The sequence below is a fragment of the Pristiophorus japonicus genome, chromosome 6, assembly GCF_044704955.1.
Source record: "Pristiophorus japonicus isolate sPriJap1 chromosome 6, sPriJap1.hap1, whole genome shotgun sequence".
NCBI lineage: Eukaryota > Metazoa > Chordata > Chondrichthyes > Pristiophoridae > Pristiophorus > Pristiophorus japonicus.
The window spans coordinates 179,884,353-179,908,027 of record NC_091982.1 but is presented as its reverse complement, the minus strand read 5'-3'; the positions used below and the strand labels follow the sequence as shown (position 1 = coordinate 179,908,027).

The 23,675-nt window shown below is 42.2% G+C and overlaps 1 protein-coding gene across 2 annotated transcripts in view; it reads left to right on the top strand.

Annotated features, from left to right (window-relative positions):
• Positions 1 to 23,675, top strand: part of LOC139265315 (chloride channel protein 2-like) — a 684,518-nt gene that overhangs the window by 379,905 nt on the left and 280,938 nt on the right. For both annotated transcript variants that reach the window (XM_070882282.1, XM_070882283.1), the window contains exon 5: positions 2,959 to 3,092. In XM_070882282.1, the coding sequence (XP_070738383.1) occupies positions 2,959 to 3,092 (134 nt within the window). The remainder of the gene's footprint in view (positions 1 to 2,958; positions 3,093 to 23,675) is intronic.

Here is a 23,675-nt window from a genome sequence, read left to right as displayed (position 1 = left end):
GAGAGCTAAAAATATTTTTAAATACTGTAGTGTGATGTCCATTCAATGCAAATTGAAAGATGAAATTAACCTGTCTCCCCACTCAATGGGCCCAACTTTGGCCATGACTTGCATCAATTTTTTTTGGAGTAAGTTGTTTTTTCTGGCGTAAGTTTAAAAAAAAATGCCATTTTCCCCCCAAAATTTACTCCCAAGTAAGTCAGTTAGGTACGATTTTTTTTTTTAGGTCAGTTTTTTTTTCAAAGGGGGCGTTCCCAGACACGTACACCAGTTTTGGCCATTTATGCCACTTTGGCCAGCAAAAACTTACTTCAAATCGACTTAGGTCAGCATATGTGGCCAGCTCTGAAAAATCTTGCGGGCAGTGAAGTAAAAGCAGCACACATTCGGCAGACGTTAGGGGCAGTAATAGCGAAGGGAAGAGAACTGGAGACGACCTCAACAACCAAGCACCAAACATTGCAAGGAAAAGCTCAAACAATTAAAATACTAAGAAAAATGAAGTAAATCCTACCGCGATGTCACCGGGGGTGCTGCTACACAGAGTGACCGGAGAAATGCAAGCTGCTGGCTGGGATGTCACCGGGGAAGGGGTGGGGGGGTGGGTAGCCAGAGAGAGATGCTGGTATACAAAACACTCTTCCCTCCTTCCCCCCACAAAAACACTCTTTCTCTCCTCCCCCTCCCTCCCAAAACACACTTTCTCTCCCTCGCCCCCCCCCCCCCCAAAAACACTCTTTCTCTTTTCACCCCCCCCCACCAAAAAAAACTCTCCTCCTCCCACCCCCCCCCCCAATCAAAACTCTCAAGCACAACCAATAATTAAAAAATAAAACTGAAGTCCTACCTCGCCCGGGAACTCAGCAGGCCGGCCGGCCAGTGCGGGAGACCACTCGGCCGGGGATAAGGTGCGGCGAGATCGGGGCGTCCCTTCGGCCGGGGATAGGGGCCGCAAGTATCGGGTCCTGCTCACAGCTCGCAGGACACGCTGGGAGGGCAGGAGCATGCGCGCAGACTTCTCTGCGCATGCGCGCAGGTGCCGGCAGTGTTTTCAGCGCTGGCCTGTTGCCCCCCGCCGCTCCCCCACTTCAGAATGCACGCCACGCCGGGACTCCAGGGACTCGGAAGAGCGACCAGGATGGGCCTCTTTTTTCCGCCGCCCTTCCCAGCGCGCAAAGTCGCCGCACTTAAAAAGGGGTTGGGCAAAGTTGGGCCCCATGTAACTTCTTCCATTGCAGTGTTAGATCTGCTTACTCCTAGAAAATGATGTACAGGTTTTCTTTTAACTGGGCTTTTGGTTGGTTTAGCCCATGCTCCTGTAATTTTAACTGTTGATGTTGGAATTAATGCTGAAGCTCCAATGGAGAGAAAATGTTGGCTTAATGAGAAATTTTACTCTGCCCTTTCTGAACATCTTTCTTCTGGATTTCATTTGTCTTGCAGACCATCTGTAATGAGCAAACCCTTTTTGAAGGTTCGACTCCAAAAAGTTCTGTGTATGTCCTACCTGATCACTATGCTCCCTTGGATTCTTTGCTTTTTGCACCTTGGCTCACAAGATATGTGCAAGAATCCTGAAATATGTGCGGAATAGACTTTGTAAACCATTGCTAGGTCATTAAATGCCAATGCAATATAATACAATTCTCATCTTTTAGAATAAAATTACTTGAGGTCAAATTCTTCAGCCAGTTGATGTCTTCTTATCAGAATATAATCTAATATTCATGAGAAAAAATTGACACCTGAAGTGAAAATTTAGTGAATGCAAATAAATAAGTTTTTGACACACCACGAAGTCAATACTGGAATTTCGAGGTAGCATTGTGGAGTGGTTATGTTCTCTATTTACAGTGACATTAATGCACATGTTAATGAGAGAGGTTGAATCTTGTCCTGTACATCAAACTTTTTTCTTATCTCTTACTATACAGTTGATAAACAGAAAACAAATGACGTCGGTCAGTGTGCAATGTATCGTTTTATACACAAAGGGAATTTATTCTCCAACTATCAATGTCGATGCCACTAAAGTAGATCACTAATCAATGAAGTGATTACAATAAATTCACAATTCAGATAACGATCACTGTCCCCACTGCTATTGGGCAGCCTATGCTGTGTAGTCCCCTTTTGAGTTTTTTTGAAGTAATTACAGTATGCTGGTGAAAATGGAAACTTGCATTGTTGCAATTGATGGTTCTCCGTATACTGCATTTAAAAAGCTTCTAATGTGCAGCAAGTAGTGAGCCCTACATGTTATGAACTGGATTGCAATAAAAATGCAGGTAATTTTAGACTTCTGAATGTGCATTGACAAAAATACAAAGAAGATACAAATTTAAATGGAAGGAAAATTGAGTAGGCTTTATTTCGAGTGTATGATCCTCCCAACTCAATTTAACTCTTTGCCAGGCAATACTTTACACCCAGGTGGTATCGATGAAAATCTACTACATTGACTTATGCAGTAGGCTGCAACCAGTGCAGTAAATACTGGCCCTGTTTAAAGCACTTAGGAGAACTGGATCAGTTTTTGATTCAGTAGATAGTAGGCGAAGGGATATTGATCTGGGTTAGGAAAAAGATCATAATTGGTCAGACTGAATTCAAAAACAGAACCTGGATAATAACTGAGGCAGAGTGGCTAAATAACTAATAGCATATGATATTGTGATAATGACCACATGCTATAGATTATATGCTCCAGCAAATAAAATACTATTAAATTGCAAGCACTTGATAAGGATTGGTATGTGCATATGTGGTGGGAATACTACAGATATAAATACCACATTGCTAAATAGCATTGATACCACATTTCAATGCACTAAACTATTTAAAGTCAGTATTTCAATAATAGTGTGATACTTTTGGCAAACACTCATTATGGATTAAAAATACAGACCTTTTCCCTTGTGCGTTTTCAAACAATTGTTGCATGTTCTTTTTTCACAGGTTCTGGGATACCTGAGATGAAGACAATCCTACGTGGGGTGGTGCTAAAAGAATACCTCACCTTAAAAACTTTTGTAGCCAAAGTGATTGGCTTAACTTGTGCATTAGGAAGTGGGATGCCATTAGGTAAAGAGGTAAGAGACTTGATTACAGTCAGTCACGTTTTGTGACTGTTGACTATTTGGCCAACAAGTAAATAAAGAAAAACTGTTTCCAATGACTGATAGAGGGCATAGATTTAAGGTAATTGACAAAAGAACCAGAGGTAACATGCACAGGCAGCTATTAACGAATATGATATAATTGGGATTACAGAGACATGGCTTCAGGGTGACCAAGGCTGGGAACTCAACATCTAGGGGTATTCAACATTCAGGAAGGATAGACAGAAAGGAGGTGGGGTAGCGTTGCTGTCTAAAGAGGAAATTAACGCAATAGTAAGGAAGGACATTAGCTTGGATGATGTGGAATCTGAATGGGTGGAGCTGCAGAATACCAAAGGGCAGAAAATTCCAGTGGGAGTTGTGTACAGACCACCAAACAGTAGTAGTGAGGTTGGGGACAGCATCAAACAAGAAATTAGGGATGCGTGCAATAAAGGTACAGCAGTTATCATGGGCGACTTTAATCTACATATAGATTCGGCTAACCAAACTGGTAGCAATGCAGTGGAGGAGGGTTTCCTGGAGTGTATTAGGGATGGTTTTCGAGACCAGTATCTCGAGGAACCAACTAGAAGGCTGGCCATCCTAGACTGGGTGATATGTAATGAGAAAGGACCAATTTGCAATCTTGTGCGAGGCCCCTTGGGGAAGAGTGACCATAATATGGTAGAATTCTTTATTCAGATGGAGAGTGACACAGTTAATTCAGAGACTAGGGTCCTGAGCTTAAGGAAAGGTAACTTCGATGGTATGAGGCGTGAATTGGCTAAAATAGACTGGCAAATGATACTTAAAGGGTTGACGGTGGATAGGCAATGGCAAACATTTAAAGATCACATGGATGAACTTCAACAATTGTACATCCCTGTCTGGAGTAAAAATAAAATGGGGAAGGTGGCTCAACCTTGGCTAACAAGGGAAATTAAGGATAGTGTTAAATCCAAGGAAGAGACATATAAATTGGCCAGAAAAAGCAACAAACCTGAGGACTGGGAGAAATTTAGAATTCAGCAGAGGAGGACAAAGGGTTTAATTAGGAGGGGGGAAATAGAGTATGAGAGGGAAGCTTGCCGGGAACATAAAAACTGACTGCAAAAGCTTCTATAGATATGTGAACAGAAAAAGATTAGTAAAGACAAAAGTAGGTCCCTTGCAGTCAGATTCAGATGAATTTATAATGGGGAACAAAGAAATGGCAGACCAGTTGAACGAATACTTTGGTTCTGTCTTCACGAAGGAAGACACAAATAACCTTCCGGAAGTACTAGGGGACAAAGGGTCTAGTGAGAGAGGAACTGAAGGATATCCTTATTGGGCGGGAAATTGTGTTAGGGAAATTGATGGGATTGAAGGCCAATAAATCCCCAGGGCCTGATAGTCTGCATCCTAGAGTACTTGAGGAAATGGCCATAGAAATAGTGGATGCATTGGTGATCATTTTCCAACAGTCTATCGACTCTGGATCAGTTCCTATGGACTGGAGGGTAGCTAATGTAACACCACTTTTTAAAAAAGGTGGGAGAGAGAAAATGGATAATTATAGACCAATTAGCCTGACATCAGTAGTGGGGAAAATGTTGGAATCAATTATTAAGGATGAAATAGCACATTTGGAAGGCAGTGACAGGATTGGTCCAAGTCAGCATGGATTTATGAAAGAGAAATCATGCTCGACAAATCTTCTGGAATTTTTTGAGGATGTAACTAGTAGAGTGGACAAAGGAGAACCAGTGGATGTGGTGTATTTGGATTTTCAAAAGGCTTTTGACAAGGTCCCACACAAGAGATTGGTGTGCAAAAACAAAACATATGGTATTGGGGGTAATGTACTGACATGGATAGAGAACTGGTTGGCAGATAGGAAGCAGAGAGTCGGGATAAATGGGTTCTTTTCAGAATGGCAGGCAGTGACTAGTGGGGTGCCACAGGGCTCAGTGCTGGAACCCCAGCTCTTTACAATATACATTAATGATTTAGATGAAAGAATTGAGTGTAATATCTCCAAGTTTGCAGATGACATGAAACTGGGTGACGGTGTGAGCTGTGAGGAAGATGCTAAGAGGCTGCAGGTTGACTTGGACAGGTTAGGTGAGTGGGCAAATGCGTGGCAGATGCAGTATAATGTGGATAAATGTGAGGTTATCCACTTTGGGGGCATAAACACAAAGGCAAAATATTATCTGAATGGCGGCAGATTAGGAAAAGGGGAGGTGCAATGAGACCTGGGTGTCATGGTTCATGAGTCATTGAAAGTTGGCATGCAGCTACAGCAGGCGGCGAAGAAGGCAAATGGTATATTGGCCTTCATAGCTAGGGGTTTTAGGAGCAGGGAGGTCTTACTGCAGTTTTACAGGGCCTTGGTGAGGCCTCACCTGGAATATTGTGTTCAGTTTTGGTCTCCTAATCTGAGGAAGGACATTCTTGCTATTGAGGGCGTGCAGCGAAGGTTCACCAGACTGATTCCCGGGATGGCGGGACTGACATATGAGGAGAGAATAGATCGACTGGGCCTTTATTGACTGGAGTTTAGAAGGATGAGAGGGGATCTCATAGAAACACATAGATTCTGACGGGACTGGACAGGTTAGATGATGGGTGAATGTTCCCGATGTTGGGGAAGTCCAGAACCAGGGGACACAGTCTAAGGATAAGGGATAGGCCATTTAGGACTGAAATGAGGAGAAACATCTTCACTCGGAGAGTTGTTAACCTGTGGAATTCCCTGCCGCAGAGAGTTGTTGATGCCAGTTCATTGGATATATTCAAGAGGGAGTTAGATATGGCCTTTACGGCTAAAGGAATCAAGGGGTATGGAGAGAAAGCAGGAAAGGGGTACTGAGGGAATGATCAGCCATGATCTTATTGAATGGTGGTGCAGGCTCGAAGAGCCGAATGGCCTACTCCTGCACCTATTCTATGTTTCTAAAACTTTTTTATGCAACGAGTACACTGCCAGATAGGGCGGTGGATACAGTTTCAATAGTAGCCTTCAAAATAGAATTAGATAAATATTTGAAGGAGAAATGTTGTTGCAGCGAGATGGGGAAAGAGTGGGGGAGGGGGACTAACTGGATTGCTCTTCGAAAGAACCGGCACAAACTCGATGGGATGAATAGTCTCCTTCTGTGCAGTACTATTCTCTGATTCTATAATTCTATAAATGATTTGTGGTTCAAACTATTGATATAAAGTTAGATTCAGTATTCCAGGATTCATTCCTAAAAGTCCAACATCCTCTTTTTTTACTTGACTGGGAAAAAAAGGCTAGAGTTGCTGGAACATAAGGGATACTAGATATTTAGATAAGATATCACTAAAGGAAATGGTCCAATTATCAAAACTGTTACCCAAATCAGTTTGAGAGAATTGGTGGTGGTCATTCCAACATCTCCCAGTAATATTTATAGATATAGACTTGGATTTTTCATACAACCTCAGTGTACCCCTGATCTGCCTTCCAAAACTGGACTTCCTACATTTCAAAATTCTCATCCTTATGTTCAAATCCCTCCATGGCTTCGCCCCTCCCTATCTCTATAATCTCCTCCAGCCTCACAATCCCCCAAGATGTCTGCGCTCCTCGAATGCTGCTCTCTTGAGCATCCCCGATCATAATCACCTTAAAAACTTTTGTAGCCAAAGTGATTGGCTTAAATTTGCAATAGGAAGTAGGATGTCATTAAGTAAAGAGGTAAGAGACTTGATTACAGTCAGTCATGTTTTGCGACTGTTGACCATTGGTGGCCGTGCCTTCTGTTGCCTAGGCCACAAACTCTGGAACTCCTTGCCTAAACCTCTCTGCCTCTCTACCTCTCTTTCCTCCTTCAATACGCACCATCAACATACCTCTTTGACCAAACTTTAGATCACCTGCGCTAATTTCTACTTTCGTGGCTTGGTATAAAATTTTTATCTTATAATGCTCCTTGTGAAGCACCCTGGGACATTTCACTACATTAAAGGCGCTATATAAATACATGCTGTTGTTAAATGAAGCAGGGTTCAGTGGACACATGCCCCCTCCCCCCGCCATCCCCGAGATTTCCCTGTATTTCTGCCCACTGCCACTGTAAAGCTGAGCCTGTATGGTGCCTCACAGGTGGGAAAGGATAAGGAAGGTGAAAGGTTACACAGGAGTGCAATTCTTCAAAACTGCTTTAGCTGTGGGTCACTTCCATTACTCTGAAGCAGCAGTTTCTGAGCATTTAAAGGTACATAGTGTGAAACCTGCTGAGAATTGAAGTGGATCTCACCACAGTGAAGTAATGGATTTTGCCTTGGAGATTCTATTGCTTGGGTGCTTTGAGCAGGAGGCAGATGAGGACATGCGGGTGAGACTAGAACTAGGGGCCATAAATACAAGTTAGTTACTAATAAATCCAACAGGGAATTTAGGAGAAACCTCTTTACTCAGAGAGTAGTTAGAATGTGGAATTCACTACCACATGGGGTAGTTGAGGCGAATACCATAGATGCATTCAAGGGCAAGTAGATAAGCACATGAGGGAGAAAGGAATAGATGGATATGTTGACGGGGTTAGATATTGAGGGGTGGGCGGAGGCTTGTATTGGAGCATAAACACTGACATGGGCCTGTTGGGTTGAATGTCCTGTTTCTGGGTTCCTTGGAGGCAGAGACAGAAGAAATTACAATACCATCCAGGACTACATAGTGTCAAAGAAAAATGAGTGAGGTCCTTCATAGGCTTCTGCTGCTTGCTGGGAGAAAAATTGGGGCAGCCAGCAGCAGAAATGGCCAAAAACACAGCAAGTGACTCAGAAGGAAAAGGGAGAGGGAGAAGAAATGGGGGAGAGGGATATACATACACACTTAAACATTGTAATGCAATGGAAGGAGGAAACGCACCATTTGAGTGGAGTGGGAAGGTCTGTAATGACCAAGGTCCCAAAGATAATGTCAGCAGATCTGAGGGCCAGAAGACAAAGACCGAGTCAAGAATAAGATTCTCACTGAAATCCCACCTTGTTTGTTAAATGAGGCTTCAAGAAAAAATGTGGTAAGGTGCCAGCAGGATCATGTGGGTGGGCAGTGCTCCCAACCCATCATTTTACCGATGATGTCAGAAAAATGCAGGCTATAACGACCGTATAATACAGTCAAGCAGAGTCAGCCTGGTTTCATGAAAGGGAAATCAAGTTTGACAAATTTGCTGGTATTCTTTGAGGATGTAATGAACAGGGTGGATAAAAGGGAACCAGTGGATGTCGTGTATTTGGATTTTCAGAAAGCATTCGATAAGGTGTCACATAAAAGGTTACTGCACAAGATAACATAGAAACATAGAAAATAGGTGCAGGAGTAGGCCATTCGGCCATTCGAGCCTGCACCGCCATTCAATGAGTTCATGGCTGAACATGCAACTTCAGTACCCCATTCCTGCTTTCTCGCCATACCCCTTGATCCCCTTAGTAGTAAGGACTACATCTAACTCCTTTTTGAATATATTTAGTGAATTGGCCTCAACAACTTTCTGTGGTAGAGAATTCCACAGGTTCATCACTCTCTGGGTGAAGAAGTTTCTCCTCATCTCTGTCCTAAATGGCTTACCCCTTATCCTTAGACTGTGACCCCTGGTTCTGGACTTCCCCAACATTGGGAACATTCTTCCTGCATCTAACCTGTCTAAACCAGTCAGAATTTTAAACGTTTCTATGAGATCCCCTCTCATTCTTCTGAACTCCAGTGAATACAAGCCCAGTTGATCCAGTCTTTCTTGATATATCAGTCCCGCCATCCCGGGAATCAGTCTGGTGAACCTTCGCTGCACTCCCTCAATAGCAAAAATGTCCTTCCTCAAGTTAGGAGACCAAAACTGTACACAATACTCCAGGTGTGCCCTCAACAAGGCCCTGTACAACTGTAGTAACACCTCCTTGCCCCTGTACTCAAATCCCCTCGCTATGAAGGCCAACATGCCATTTGCTTTCTTAACCGCCTGCTGTACCTGCATGCCAACCTTCAATGACTGATATACCATGACATCCAGATCTCGTTTCACCTCCCCTTTTCCTAATCTGTCACCATTCAGATAATAGTCTGTCTCTCTGTTTTTACCACCAAAGTGGATAACCTCACATTTATCCACATTATACTTCATCTGCCATGCATTTGCCCACTTACCGAACCTATCCAAGTCACTCTGCAGCCTCATAGCATCCTCCTCGCAGCTCACACTGTCATCCGCAAATTTGGAGATACTACATTTAATTCCCTTGTCTAAATCATTAATGTACAATGTAAACAGCTGGGGCCCCAGGACAGAACCTTGCGGTACCCCACTTTTCACTGCCTGCCATTCTGAAAAGTACCCATTTACTCCTACTCTTTGCTTCCTGTCTGACAACCAGTTCTCAATCCACATCAGCACACTACCCCCAATCCCATGTGCTTTAACTTTGCACATTAATCTCTTGTGTGGGACCTTGTTGAAAGCCTTCTGAAAGTCCAAATACACCACATCAACTGGTTCTCCCTTGTCCACTCTACTGGAAACATCCTCAAAAAATTCCAGAAGATTTGTCAAGCATGATTTCCCTTTCACAAGTCCATGCTGACTTGGACCTATCATGTCACCTCTTTCCAAATGCGCTGCTATGACATCCTTAATAATTGATTCCATCATTTTACCCACTACTGATGTCAGGCTGACTGGTCTATAATTCCCTGTTTTCTCTCCCTCCTTTTTTAAAAAGTGGGGTTACATTGACTACCCCCCATTCCATAGGAACTGATCCACAGTCTATGGAATGTTGGAAAATGACTGTCAATGCATCCGCTATTTCCAAGGCCACCTCCTTATGCACGCTGGGATGCATCAGGCCCTGGGGATTTATCGGCCTTCAGTCCCATCAATTTCCCCAACACAATTTCCCGACTAATAAGTATTTCCCTCAGTTCCTCCTTCTTACTAGACCCTCTGACCCCTTTTATATCCGGAAGGTTGTTTCTGTCCTCCTTAGTGAATACCGAATCAAAGTACTTGTTCAATTGTTCTGCCATTTCTTTGTTCCCCGTTATGACTTCCCCTGATTCTGACTGCAGGGGACCTACGTTTGTCCTTACTAACCTTTTTCTCTTTACATAAGAGCTCATAGGGTTGGGGATAATGTATTAGCACGGATAGAGGATAGGCTAACTAACAGAAAATAGAGACTTGGGATAAATGAATAATTTTCAGTTTGGAAAATTGTAACTAGTGGGGTGCCACAGGGATCAGCGCTGGGGCCTCAACTATTTACAATCTATATTAATGAATTGGATGAAGGGACGAATGTAAAGTAGCCAAATTTGCTGATGATACAAAGGTGGGTGGGAAAGCAAATTGGTTGTGAGGAGGATGCAAAGATTCTACAAAGGGATACAGACAGGCTAAGTCAGTGGGCAAAAATTTGGTAGATGGAGTATAATGTGGGAAAACGTGAGGTTATCCACTTTGGTAGGAAAAATAAAAAAGCAAATTATTATTTAAATGGGGAGAGATTACAAAATGCTGAGGTACAGAGGGATCTGGGGGTCCTTGTACACAAAACATAAAATGTTAGCATGCAGATACAGCAAGTAATTAGGAAGGAAAATGGAATGTTGGCCATTATTGCAAGGGAGATGGAGTATTAAAGGAGGGAAATCCTGCTACAACTGGAGTACTGCGTACAGTTTGGGTCTCCTTATTTAAGGAGGAATATACTTGCATTGGAGGCAGTTCAGAAAGGGTTCACGAGATTGATTCCTGAGATGAAGGGGTTGTCTTATGAAGAAAGCTTGAGCAGGTTGGGCCTATACTTATGAGAGTTCAGAAGAATGAGAGGTGATCTTATTGAAACATAAGATTCAGACGGGGCTTGACGGGGTCGATGCAGAGAGGATATTTCCCCTCATGGGGGAATCTAGAACTAGGGTGCATAGTTTCAGAATTAGGGGTCGCCCATTTAAAACTGAGATGAAGAGGAATTTCTTCTCTGAATGGGTCGTGAATCTTTGGAATTCTCTACACCAGAGAGCTGTGAAATCTGGGTCATTGAAAATATTTAAGGTGGAGATGGACAGATTTTTGAACGATAAGAGAGTCAAGGGTTATGGAGAACGGGAAGGGTAGTGCAGTTGAGGCCAGGATCAGATCAGCCATGACCTTATTGAATAGCGGAGCAGGCTTGAGGGGCGAAATGGCTTATTCCTGCTTCTATTTCTTATGTTATAGCTTCCTTTTTATCAGCACAACAGGGACTTGCCTGAACAGACCATGTAGATACAGTGAAAAGGGTGGGTTTCTGATCCAAGATGCGTTTAGTTGGCAGCTCAGCTGGCATTACTGAACAAGAGATGCTCGGGAGGGGTCTGAGATAAGTCTTAGTCAAGAAAGGACATAGGAACCGGCTGTTTGGAGAGATGTGATTAGGGAAGGAAAGCAAGCTGTTTCTGAGAAATTACTAGTCCACAAAAATCGATAATGTATTATTTTCTATTGATGAAGGGCATTAGGTTCAAATCCATTGTAAACATTATTCTGTCTGTTCCTTTATTTATATGTAAAATAAAGCAGCCTTATTTATAGTTGGCTCCATTGCAATAGAGTGTTCATCAATCTGCTTACTGGAAGATAGGAGAAATGCACGTGAGGGTGTGTGTGAGATCATGGCACCCAGTTCATGTAATAAAGGGATTTTTATTGTTGTAACCCTCAGGTCATGCATGCCCAGATATTGGACAGTAAAGGTAAACTTCTGATTATAAGGGCTTTGCTTACGGGATGGACGGATGAACCTGAGAGATTATAACGTGCAGACTCGAGATTTGTAACAAAGATCAATTTAATAGCTTGTGAATAATTCTTACAGTAATTGTACTTATTTAAGAAGACAGTTTAGAAATGGCTCCTCTCTCCATCCAGCTATTCGATTACTCCAAGTTACATATGTTAGATGTTTAAGCACTATTTATCTGTTTTCTTGGTCTTGCTAGCTTCTGTTATTTTAAGTTTCCCAAATGTCATTTTTTGGGAATGGGAATTGCAATGGAAAATCCAGTTGAAATGGTGTAATGTAATCTTTGTATATTTCTGCAGAACTGCAGCAGTGCATTAAAGAAATGTTTTAGGCAAATAGAATATTGAGAGAGAATTACATAGGTTCCGATACATATTGTAACACATCTGAATGTCCCTTAGGCTTAAGGATGTTTGACGACAGGCCTCATCACAGTCTACTCAGGATGCATTTGATGATGTGGGATTTAGCAGGCTGTGCAAGTGTTAGAATAGTACGTGTACTTAATGCCCACTGGCTTCTGAGAAATTGGTGGTCATAAAAGTATACTTAGTTCACTAATTGGGATACAATGATGCTTTACTGATGAAATCTACCAGCATTGCCCCTTCACTAACATAACTGATTCAGACATAATTGATTTTATGGCTCAGAACATTTGTGGAGTTATGGAGAGTGGCAATAAGAATAATGTTACAATCTGTCCTAAAAGTGCTGAGAAGTATCACTAGTCAATCAATTAATGGAGAAATTGCTTGAATGTTACAAGTCCATATACATTGTTTTCAAATGTAATAAAGCACAGCTTTAAAATACGAGATGTGTGTGATTATGGCCACTAATGGTTTTATTCCCCAGGATCAACACAATTAAGTAATTGCAATTCTATTTACTGTCTCTAAAATAGATAAACAATATATGCTAGAACTCTAAAAATAGACCAAGTTCTACCAGTTTATTAGAAAATTAGCTTTTCTGCCCTCTTAGTCCATTTGCTGAGCATTACAGTACTAGAACCCAATACTGATTGCTATGTTTGATATAACTAGGAACTAGAGGTGAAGGTTAAATATCAGTAACATGAGTAAATAATCCAGGTAACTCTCAATCTCAAATCTCCACCACAAATAAAAACATCACGCAAATAAAATCTCTGTAAAAGCCATCATCTTAAAAATGCAAGTTGGAGAAAGTAGGCTTTAATTATAGTTTCCGAAGAGGATGGGCGCAACCAATAGAGCAACTCGGGAGTTCCTCCTTTTGCCAAATTCAAAAGCAGATAGGCCCAGGCAGTTGGTGGGGTGATGGGCAAGTCGCAGGAATGTGGTTTCAGGAGAAATCACTGATGTGAACAATGTAGCTGCTGACATTTATTAAATTTAGTATCTTATTTTACCACAATGCTATCAAATATTACAACAAATAATTTTGAATAAATAGGGGGAGAAATTGGTTGCATTTGAACCTCCCATTAGTGCCCCCGCGGTTGCTAACTGGGCACAAATAAGTTAGCGACCGATGTTAACAACTCCCGCCATATTGGGCGGTTGTTTAGTGGCAGTGTATGGTGATGCGTGCCAATCTCCTGCACCCCGGAGATAGTGATGTCATCACCGTGCACATTGCCCCTTTAGCGCCCTGGCCCCAAAATAGGCTTTCACCCCCTACAGCAGCACCGGGCGATAACAGCGACAGCTACAGGGGACGTGTATTGGGCGGCTTGCCGCTACCCAGACAAAAATTAACAGTGAGGTGGCCGAGTGAACAGAAAAACTTGCCTTTTTGTTGCCGTTTCTAATCTGGTTTCTTCTCTGGGTGCCAGCCGCAATCACTCATTCTGGCACTCTGCTTCAATGCCGTGCTAATCGCACGGCATCCCTGCTCCCTGGTGGTCCAGCTAGGTCCCTTTTTTTTCTGTAGAGTCAGCAGCATGGGCCCTTTCCTCACGTCCCTCGAGCGCTGCATGGCCAAGTGTGTAGCGTTGCTTGAGCGCTCCACTTCCTTCCGGGGCGGTAACCCGAATTTCTTGAGAGCGGAGAGACTTCAGCGCCTGCCGCTAAGTGTCGCGCCACCCGACAGTTACCGCCCCCAAACGGGACAATACTGAATTTCTCCCCCATGGTATTTTACATTCCTAATATCGGGAACATGGCCAGGCCATTCAGCCCATCAAGTCTCCTCTGCCATTCAATCAAACCAGGGCTGATCGGCAATATCCTAGTAACCACAGCCTTTTAGAGGAAGAGAGTTCCAGATTTGTTCTACCCTTTGTGTGAAAAAAATGCTTCCTGATTTTGCTCTTAAATGGTTTCGCTCTCATTTTAAGTTTATGCCTCCTTGTTCTTTATTCCCCCACCAGAAGAAATAGTTTTTCCATATCTTTTTAACATTTTCAGCACCTTGTCAGATATTTATGCACCCATCCTTAACTCACATTTACTGACCAAGACATTATTCCACGCCAACAATTATCCCTCAACCAACACCAACAAAAACACATCAACTGGTTATTTATCACCTTGTTGGTCGTGGGACCTTGTGTGCAAATTAGCTGTCGTATTTGCCTACAGCACAACAGTGATTATCTTTCATAAGTAACTAATTAGCCTTGAAGTGCAATGGGAGGTCCTATCTTGGGCATATCCTCTGTACCTCTGCTTCAGACTGAGGCTGCCACATAGCTATGCCATCTCTGGAGATCATCCTGCAAACAACTGGTTCCATAGGAATTCATTAAAATCTTATGTCATCAGTTCTTTCCAATGCCACTGGTAATGTATGCCAAATCAAGTCAGTTGACTGTCCAAATCCATCAAGCAAATGACACAGTCTTGGAAGGAGCAACATGCTCATCATTTGTCCTGTGGAAAGAAAGCATCAGTTCAACAGAGCATTTCCTGGGTGCTAGCATCCAAAGAGGATATGACATGATAGATGGCACTTATATACTGTACTGACCACTAAGCTGGCTGACATCTCCTGATAAGCAAGGTGCACTGAATTCCCAACAGCAACATTCCTCACAACCGCTCATGCACTAGCAAGTCTACTTAATCAGCAAGAGGAGGGTCAAGGTCACTTGCCACAGACTTTGCTGAATGTCTCCATATTGTATTTTGAAGTTTTATAAAGGCATAAATAATGTTTGCCTCATATGCAGCCCTTAAGTGTGCAAATCTCTTTAAATTTAAACTGTTGCTGAGATTTTGCGCACATAAGCTGTGCTTTGAGACTTACTAATTATTTAAGTGAGCTTGTCCTGCAAAGTGGACATGGTCACTTCAGTGGGCTGTGGGTTAGCTGGGCTGATCAGCCATTCCCAGCACTGAATTTGTCAGTCTTTGAAAATCAGGTATGATAAATAGGGCTAGAAATTCGCTGAAGTTGCGACCGGGTTTTTGAAAACCCAGTCGGTGGGATCTTGGGGACCTTTTTGCGGTGGCGCTTCCACGTACCGCCGGCGACGTGCAACACCCAAAATAGCGTTTGCGATCGATATTTGACTCTCTCGGGATCCGTATTCTGCGTCCAGAATACTGACCGAGAAAAACCTGCATTGCAGCCCTGCCAACAGCAGTAAGATGAACATCTGCGAAAAAGGTAAGTTAAAGTTTTTATTTTTTAATTCTTTTTCAGCGATTTAGTAGGTAAGGTTTTGTGAAAGTTTTTTTTTGTTTTTTGCAATTTTTTTTGTTTTTCCCCCCTCTGAAGGCCTCTCTCGTAGCGCTATTGGTCTACGACTAACATTGATTTTTACCACTGTGCAAATTAAAGGCCGAATATCGGGCCTGAAAACAGTAGTGAAGCTCAAACAGTAATTTTGGTGTAAAAATGCCATTTTCACTGAAATCCGAATTTCTAGCTCTTTGAGTCCATTTAGATACCCTGTCAATTTGCAGAAGTCCAATATTGGATTCTTGAATAGAAACAGAACATGCTGGAAATACTCAGCAGGTCAGGCAGCATCTGTGGGAAGAGAGAGAGAGAGAGAGAGAGTTAACATTTCAAGTCAATGATCTGAAACGTTAACACTCACTCACTCCTGACCTTGCAGGTTTTTTGAGGTAGACCTCATTGACTATTCATTGCAAGCTCTCACCCCCAAATTGGGCCCACTGGTTAATAAATTCAGGAAGTCTGCCAAGGTAACAATTACCAATATAATGCATCAAGTAGATGGGCAAAGTAGGCAGGCCACTAACTGTTTCCTCTGATCCTTTTCGACTTTGATTTGTCTGTATGCAAAGTCTTCACAAAAAAAAAGCACTTTCCAAGCACCTGCCCATTCTACAGCAGAGCACACTTTATTGCTGCTACTTCAAATGTGAATTGTTGTCACTTGACCATTTAGAAATGTGCCCCCCATAAAGCAAGCTTACTAGAAAATTACCTGGCATGATGCATCTTTGCCAACATGCACACAAGCTGGGAAACAGATTGGCTATTTGACTGTCATTCATCTATTCTCCAAATTTCTCAGCACTACTTCCCTGTTCACAAGACAATTCACTGTATAACAGGACAGAGCATACCAAGACCAATGGGGTGCCCCTCATTTAAGTCCCTTCAATCGAGAGATACAGGTTATGCTGAGAACATAAAACGAGAATTGATGAAACTGGTAGCTTCCCTATGGCTCAGGGCTGGTAGCATCCTTTCCTTGTTATTTTTCCTCCATTCGTACTCACTCACATACATTGCAGCAGATCAACAGGGTCCACTTTAGCTATGTGAGCTGTTTCAGGAGGGATATTGCAGCCACCAATTTTCATTCATTTTTTGCTACCATACTGTTTTCATACTATTGATTTCAACTGGAATATTGGAGGAAAATCTGGCCTATAAAGTTCAAGCTCTTGACAGTGCGTTCCTCTTGGGAGTCAGTTTTACTGAACGTTAAGGTATTCTATAAACCCCCAATAACAACAACAACATGTATTTATATAGTGCCTTAATGTAGTGAAATGTCCCAAGGCGCTTCACAGGAGTATTGTGCGATAAAAATTTGACACCGAGCTGCATAAGTAGAAGTTAACGCAGGTGACCAAAAGCTTGGTCAAAGAGGTAGGTTTTAAAGAGCGACTTGAAGGAGGAAAGCGAGATAGCGAGGCGGAGAGGTTTAGGCAGGGTGTTCCAGAGCTTGGGGCCTAGGCAACAGAAGGCACGTCCACCAATGGTTGAGAGATTATAATCAGGGATGCTCAAAGGAGCGCAGATCTCTGAGGGCGAGGCGGGAAGGGGAGGTTGGCGGGGGGGGTTGTGGGGCTAGAAATGATTGGAGATGGGGAGGGGTGAAGCCATGGAGGGATTTGAAAATAAGGATGAGAATTTTGAAATCGAAGTGTTGCTTAACTAGAACCCAATGTAGGTCAGTGAGCGGGACTTGTTGCGAGTTAGGACAGGGGCAGCCGAGTTTTGGATCACCTCTAGTTTACGTAGGGTAGAATGTGGGAGGTATGATATATTCTTACGACATCACTAACAAACACGCATTATAAGATGGCTCCAATACATCATGTGACTTTTATTGTATTTACAGCAGCAGTTGCATTGCCCCAGTAGTCCACTAGGTGGAGCTCTATATTACACTTCTCCCTCCTTCATGAAGAATAATCACAACAAACTAATCATCATACATAACGTGCATGGTTATACACAACAAAAGATATGGACTTATTTTGTCATATTGACAATTCAAACTTAACCACTGGTTTTCTGTTTCGAAAAGAATACCTTCGCTCTCGAACAGAACTTTCCAAACATGGTGTTGAACTTAGACTCATTCTAGTCTGAGCCTGAGGAGAGTTTTTCTCCAAGGGCAACCCTTGATCTACATTTTGACTCTCTACAACTTCACACTGTCTGTCTGCCTGACTCGGATTTAGACTTAAATTCTGACTTTCTCTTGGACTTGTTTCTAGTATATCTGATGTAGGCATTGCTATTGGTACTCTGTAACAAGACTATCTGACTCATCAGAAATAATTGAATCATTCCAACTTTTAACTCCATCCACATCTGTAGGTAAAATATAATCAATGTGAACAAACCTAACAGTTCCATGAACAAACATCTTGATCAAATATGTGCGAGGGCCACATATCTTCGCCACTCTTACTGGTAACCATTTTAACCATTTATGGTGATGGTTCTTCACTCTAACCTTCTGATTCAATTTCTAACTTCTCCTCTTACTCTACCTCTATCAAGATTCTCTTTCTGTCTTCATTGTTTCTCTTCTACTGACTGTGCCAAGTTTGGCGTTAACAACGAAAATTTGGTTCGTGGCTGTCGTTTGAGAAACAGCTCTGCTGGTGTTCTACCAGTAGTTGTATGAGGAGTATTACAATAAGTAATGAGAAAATTTGCCAATTTGTGGTCGAACAACAATTGCCGTTTCTTTGGATTTGGATCTAACATTTGCTTGATGAGAGCATGTTTTACAATTTGTACTGTATGCTCTGCTGCACTATTTGAAGCAGAGTGGTATGGTGGAACTTTGATATTTTTCATACCATTTCTGCTCATGAACTGCAAATTCTTCTGAACAAAATTGCAGCCCATTATCGGACATAATAAAGAAAACAATCTTAGCAAATTGTCTAGTGTTTTACTTGATATTTTCCACATCGGAAACACCTCTACCCACTTCGAATGGCTATCAAGCACAATGAACAATTGCTGTCCTTCGAGCTCCGCAAAATCTACATGTAACCTTTGCCACACCCTGGGAGGCCATTTCCATGGCTATAATGGTACTGATGGTGGTTTCTTGCTTACCGATTGACATGTCGTACACTGACTAACAATGTACTCTATATCTTTATCTAAACCTGGCCACCATAAGTAACTGCGTGCAAAACTCTTGGTCAAGCACATTCCCAGATGCTGGTCATGAAGATCTCCTAACAATTTGGACCTGAATTTATTTGGGATAACTAGTCTTGCATCCCACATGATATAATCTTTATCCACTGATAATTCATTCCTGTGAACAAAGTAGGGATCAATATCTTTCTCTGATACCTGGTTTGGCCAGCCATTTGCTATGCAACCTTTGACATAACTGGGTCACGTTTGGTTGCTCTACCAATCTCTTCAGCTCTGACTGGCAGTTCATCAATATATGAAAAATAGAACACTTCTTCCCTATTGGGTGTAACTTGTGATGGGGATAACAACCTGGACATAGCTTCAGCGTTACCATCTGATTTAGGTTCAACAACAATGGTTGTAGCCCAGTTACTTAGATCTATCTTCGAGATAATGTTCTCAGTTTCTAGTCTTTTGAGTTCTTGCTCAACTTTCTCCTTGAATGCGTATGGTATGGGACATGGCTTGCAGTAAACTGGCCTAGCGTCCTTCTGTACCCTGACACTGGCCTTGAAGCCTTGGATCAGAATGCCTGTTTCGCGGAACACCTTTGAATATTGCTTGATGACATTTTTGATGCAAATCTCATTTCAACACGATAAATCTCATTCCAATCCAGCTTCAGTGATCCCAACCAATTTCTATTTGTCAAGGCAGGCTTGTCTCCTGCCATTACTAAGAGAGGCAAGCTCTGAAACTGATCTTTAAATTTCACCGGTATGGTGATACGTCCTACAACAGGGATTTGCTCTCCTGAGTAGCCCCGCAGTTCTATCTTGGATTTCTCCAGCGGAAAATCACTCAGCTTGTTGAAATATAGTGATTCCGGTACTATGCTCACGGATGTGCCAGTGTCAATTGTTCCTGCAAAGTCTACTTGGATGCCGATACTTCGCGAATCGCTGTTAGATATCCTCGTGCTCCTGATGACATGTATCTCCAGAACCTTCTTGTTGTGTTGCTTCTCTTCAATGCTATGTAGTGTCTGCCAATTTCTACTTATAGCATTGAAAGTTGGTTTACTTTTCAGTCGGCATGCCTTCGCATGATACCCCATTTTCTTGCAGAAGAAACACTCTGCCTTCACATATGGACAGCTTTGAGCAATGTGCTGTTCCAGGCACCAATAGCACGACTTCAATATACTGTTACCTTGGCAAGTTGCTGATGCCTTGGGGGCCCAACTGCCTTTTACTTTTATCCTGCAGGTGATTCACTGGTTGACTGACAACTAGAAATGGCACGAAATTCTCGGGAGTATTGGTGCCCATATCCATTAACATAGCTGTCTGACAAGCTAAATCAAAAGTCAAGTTAGGGGTTGTCAACACGTTTCTTCTGATTGCTTCATTTTTCATCCCACATACAAAGCGGTCACGCAATGCTCGGTCCTGAAAGTTTCTGAAATGACAGTGAATGGATAGGTTTTTTAAAGCTACAATGTACTCACCGATACTCTCGTCAATGAATTGATCTCGTATTCGGAAACGATAACTTTCAGCAATTTCCAGGGGCTCAAGACTGTAGTATAGAATCTCCATCAGTGGCGTGTCCTTCAGCTTGACTGGAACAAGCACATTTTTCAGGTTTCATACATCTCGGGGCCTGCTTCAGTCAGGAAAAATAGCCTGTTTTCTTTCGATCACTACCCGTTCACTGTTTTCATCATCGAGGACTTGGACGATACTCTTTGCAGTGAAAAAAACTTCTAGCCGCTCCACATACGTTTTGAAAGTTTCTCGGTTGCAATGGAACTCACCCGAGTGCCCTGTTATTCCCATAGGCGGGACCATCTGGACTCTGGCAATGTTGACAGTGTGCTTGAAATTGACCTTGGATTTTTAGCTGTGCTGCAAAACAAATAACCTCTCAAAGTCTCTCTGTTGTTTGGCTGGATCATCCACCAACAACATTTTCAGCTAAGAAATTCAGTTATCCTATCATCATTCGCCAATTGTACTATATTCTTACGACATCATGAACAAACACACTTTATAAAATGGCTCCAATACATCATGTGACTTTTATTGTATTTACAGCAGCGGTTGCATTACCACAGTAGTCCACTAGGTGGAGCTCTATATTACAGGAGGCCAGGCAGGAGGGCGTTGGAATAGTCAAGTCTAGAGGTAACAAAGGCATGGATAATGGCTTCAGCAGCGGATGAGCTGAGGCAAGGGCGGAGATGGGCGATGTTAGAGGTGGAAATAGGAAGTCTTAGTTATGCTGTGGATATGTGGTCGAAAGCTCATTTCAGGGTCAATTACCAGGCAACCTTTGTTTCCTCTCATTAAATCTGGCAACTGATGAACAGTTCAAGAAATATTGTGCTTAATACCACTGGAATATAGACGCACCAGGGAAAAGGAGAATTAATGTAAGAGCATACAAATTTCTTCAAAATTCATGTTAAAATAAGATTTAAATACAAGGGCCTACTTTTGTAATATCTCTATTGAAATGGAATGATTAATTTCACTCACTTTAATTCATTCACACTAATCACCTGAATTATATTAAAAATCTTGGCACCGTGTACATTTCCCATTATAAATTCTTATACCCACATTTATAATATAAACTGTCCATGTAAAAGTGGACAGGGATCCTTTATGCTGTATCAACATAATCAGCTTTATTTTAATCTCTTTTTGCTACTGGCAAGTACCCGGAGCATAATCTAACTGCCAAATGCCACCGGAGTGCTACTTTTCCCAAAGTACAGAGCGCTAGAAGTAAATGTGTTACATATTGCCGAGCAGCATTTTTTAGTGGAACTCATACTTGGACCATGTGCCTGGTAAGTGGCACCATTCGGTAGGCTTCTTTAATATCTTTGCCATCTTCCTCTGCATCTGTTCCCAGGTCTTGTGAATAATGGGCACAGCGTCCAGGCCAAATCGTATCTCCTACCCCATGTTACAGAGTTTTACTCTGAGAGGAATGCCAAACAGGACAACCTTCACGTCCAACTCATGTAGTAGCACTTTCACAGGCGGTTCTGATGCCGCACCCCTTCCATCCATTGGCCACAGACTCCCATTTCCTGTTTATATATATTTTTTCCACCGCTGGTTTTTGTCAGTGAATGCTTTGCCTCATGTAATCTTTTATAAAAGCTTTTTTTAAAAAAAAAAGTTGCTTTCATCAGTACAATTTCTATAAAAGCTCTACACATTTGTCTCCATATATGTAGCCACTTACCTTTTAAGTGGCTGCATACTTTTTAATTTTTCCACAAGAAAATGTGAGCTGCTACTGCAGGATTTCCTGCACTTCCTGTGGCAGGCCCCATTGTGCTTGGAGCTTGCCTGCATAAAAACTATACTGGCCAATCACGAGAACCAGCTGCAAGCTGATTGGCAGCTTTAGCAATTTGTAAGCTTCAATCTGCTAAGCTTGTAGAATTTATGACCTTAAGGAAACTTTATCAGATTAAGAATTCATGATTAGTCTAAATGTTAGCAAACACCAAGCTTAAATGTTGGCTCATCATGAGGTTTCTGAGAGTTCCAAAGCCTGGATTATGGTAAGCTTGCAGCAATAGTGCATATATAATGTTTTAACTTCATCATAGGCCTTCTGTTTGTGAAACCAATATTTATAACTGTTACTATATAAAATCAGCAAATATCTCAGTGTAATCATCTTCAATGAGATGCTAAATTGCTGAGTAATTGGTTGATATTTCTAAATCATTTTGACTCGGAATATTGTGCAGTTTCATTGTGGAATTGAGTGATGGATATTTGGAGCTATTCTTAGCTGCAGGATTTTTTTTCTAGTGATCTGCTTGCCAATTTTCATCAATACAAAAATCAATGAGCCAGAATCATTCTTGAATAAATTACTGCAGTAGGGTATTTTTTTTTAAGTTATTTTAATGCTCAAGTTGAAATGATTACAGGAATTCAATCACCTAAGCAAATCCGATTAACCTCTCACGAAGACTCCATTCTCATGACAAAATGTTTGGAAGCTCTTTTTGTTTGGATCAGAAAAAAAATTCACAAGTGATACATTTCAACACCTTGCATAATAGTGCTTTCAGCATAGAAAAATATCCCAAGGCACTTCACAGAGGCAGAATCAGACAAAAAATGTACGGCAAGACAAAGAAGGATATATTAAGAGGGATGGTCAAAGAGGTGGGTTTTAAGGATGTTCTTAAAGGAGAGGGAAGTGGAGAGGTAGGTGGGCTTAGAAAGGAATTCCAGAGCATTTAGGCTTAGATGGCTGAATACATGTTGCTAATACAAGGGGGAAGGAGGGAGGGTAAGCACAAGAATCTGTCAAAGAAATGGAGTGGTCTGGTGTGGAGGGGTTGTAAGTCTGGAGAAGATTGCAGAGATAGGGCAGGGCAAATCCATAAAGGGATTTAAAGGATAATGTAAGTCAGCATGGATAGGGTGATGGGTGACTGTTTACAGACAGCAGAATTTTGGTTGAGCTGAAGTTTACAGAGGGGTGGAGAATCATAGGCTGCCCAGGAGAGCATTGGAATAGTCAAGCCTGGAGGTGACAAAGGCACAGATGAGTGTTTCAGCAGCAGATAGGATGAGGCAGGGGTGGAGGCGGACAAGGTTATGGAGATGGAAATAGGCAGTCTTTGTGATGGAGATCGGAAGCTCAGCTTGGGGTTGTAAAGGATATCAAGGTTGTGAACAATTTGCTTTAACCTGATACAGTTGTTGGGGAGGATGATGGAATCTGTGGAAAGGGTATGGAGCTTCCCAGTGTTTAACTGGAGGAAATATGCAGCTCGGCCAAGTCCAAATGCTGGCAATCAATGTGAAAACACAAAGGTAGTGGGGTGGTTGAGAGATAGGGGAAAGGTAGAGGTGGGTGTTGTCAGCTTATCTGACCCCATTGGGAAAGGGGAAAGGTAGAGGTGGGTGT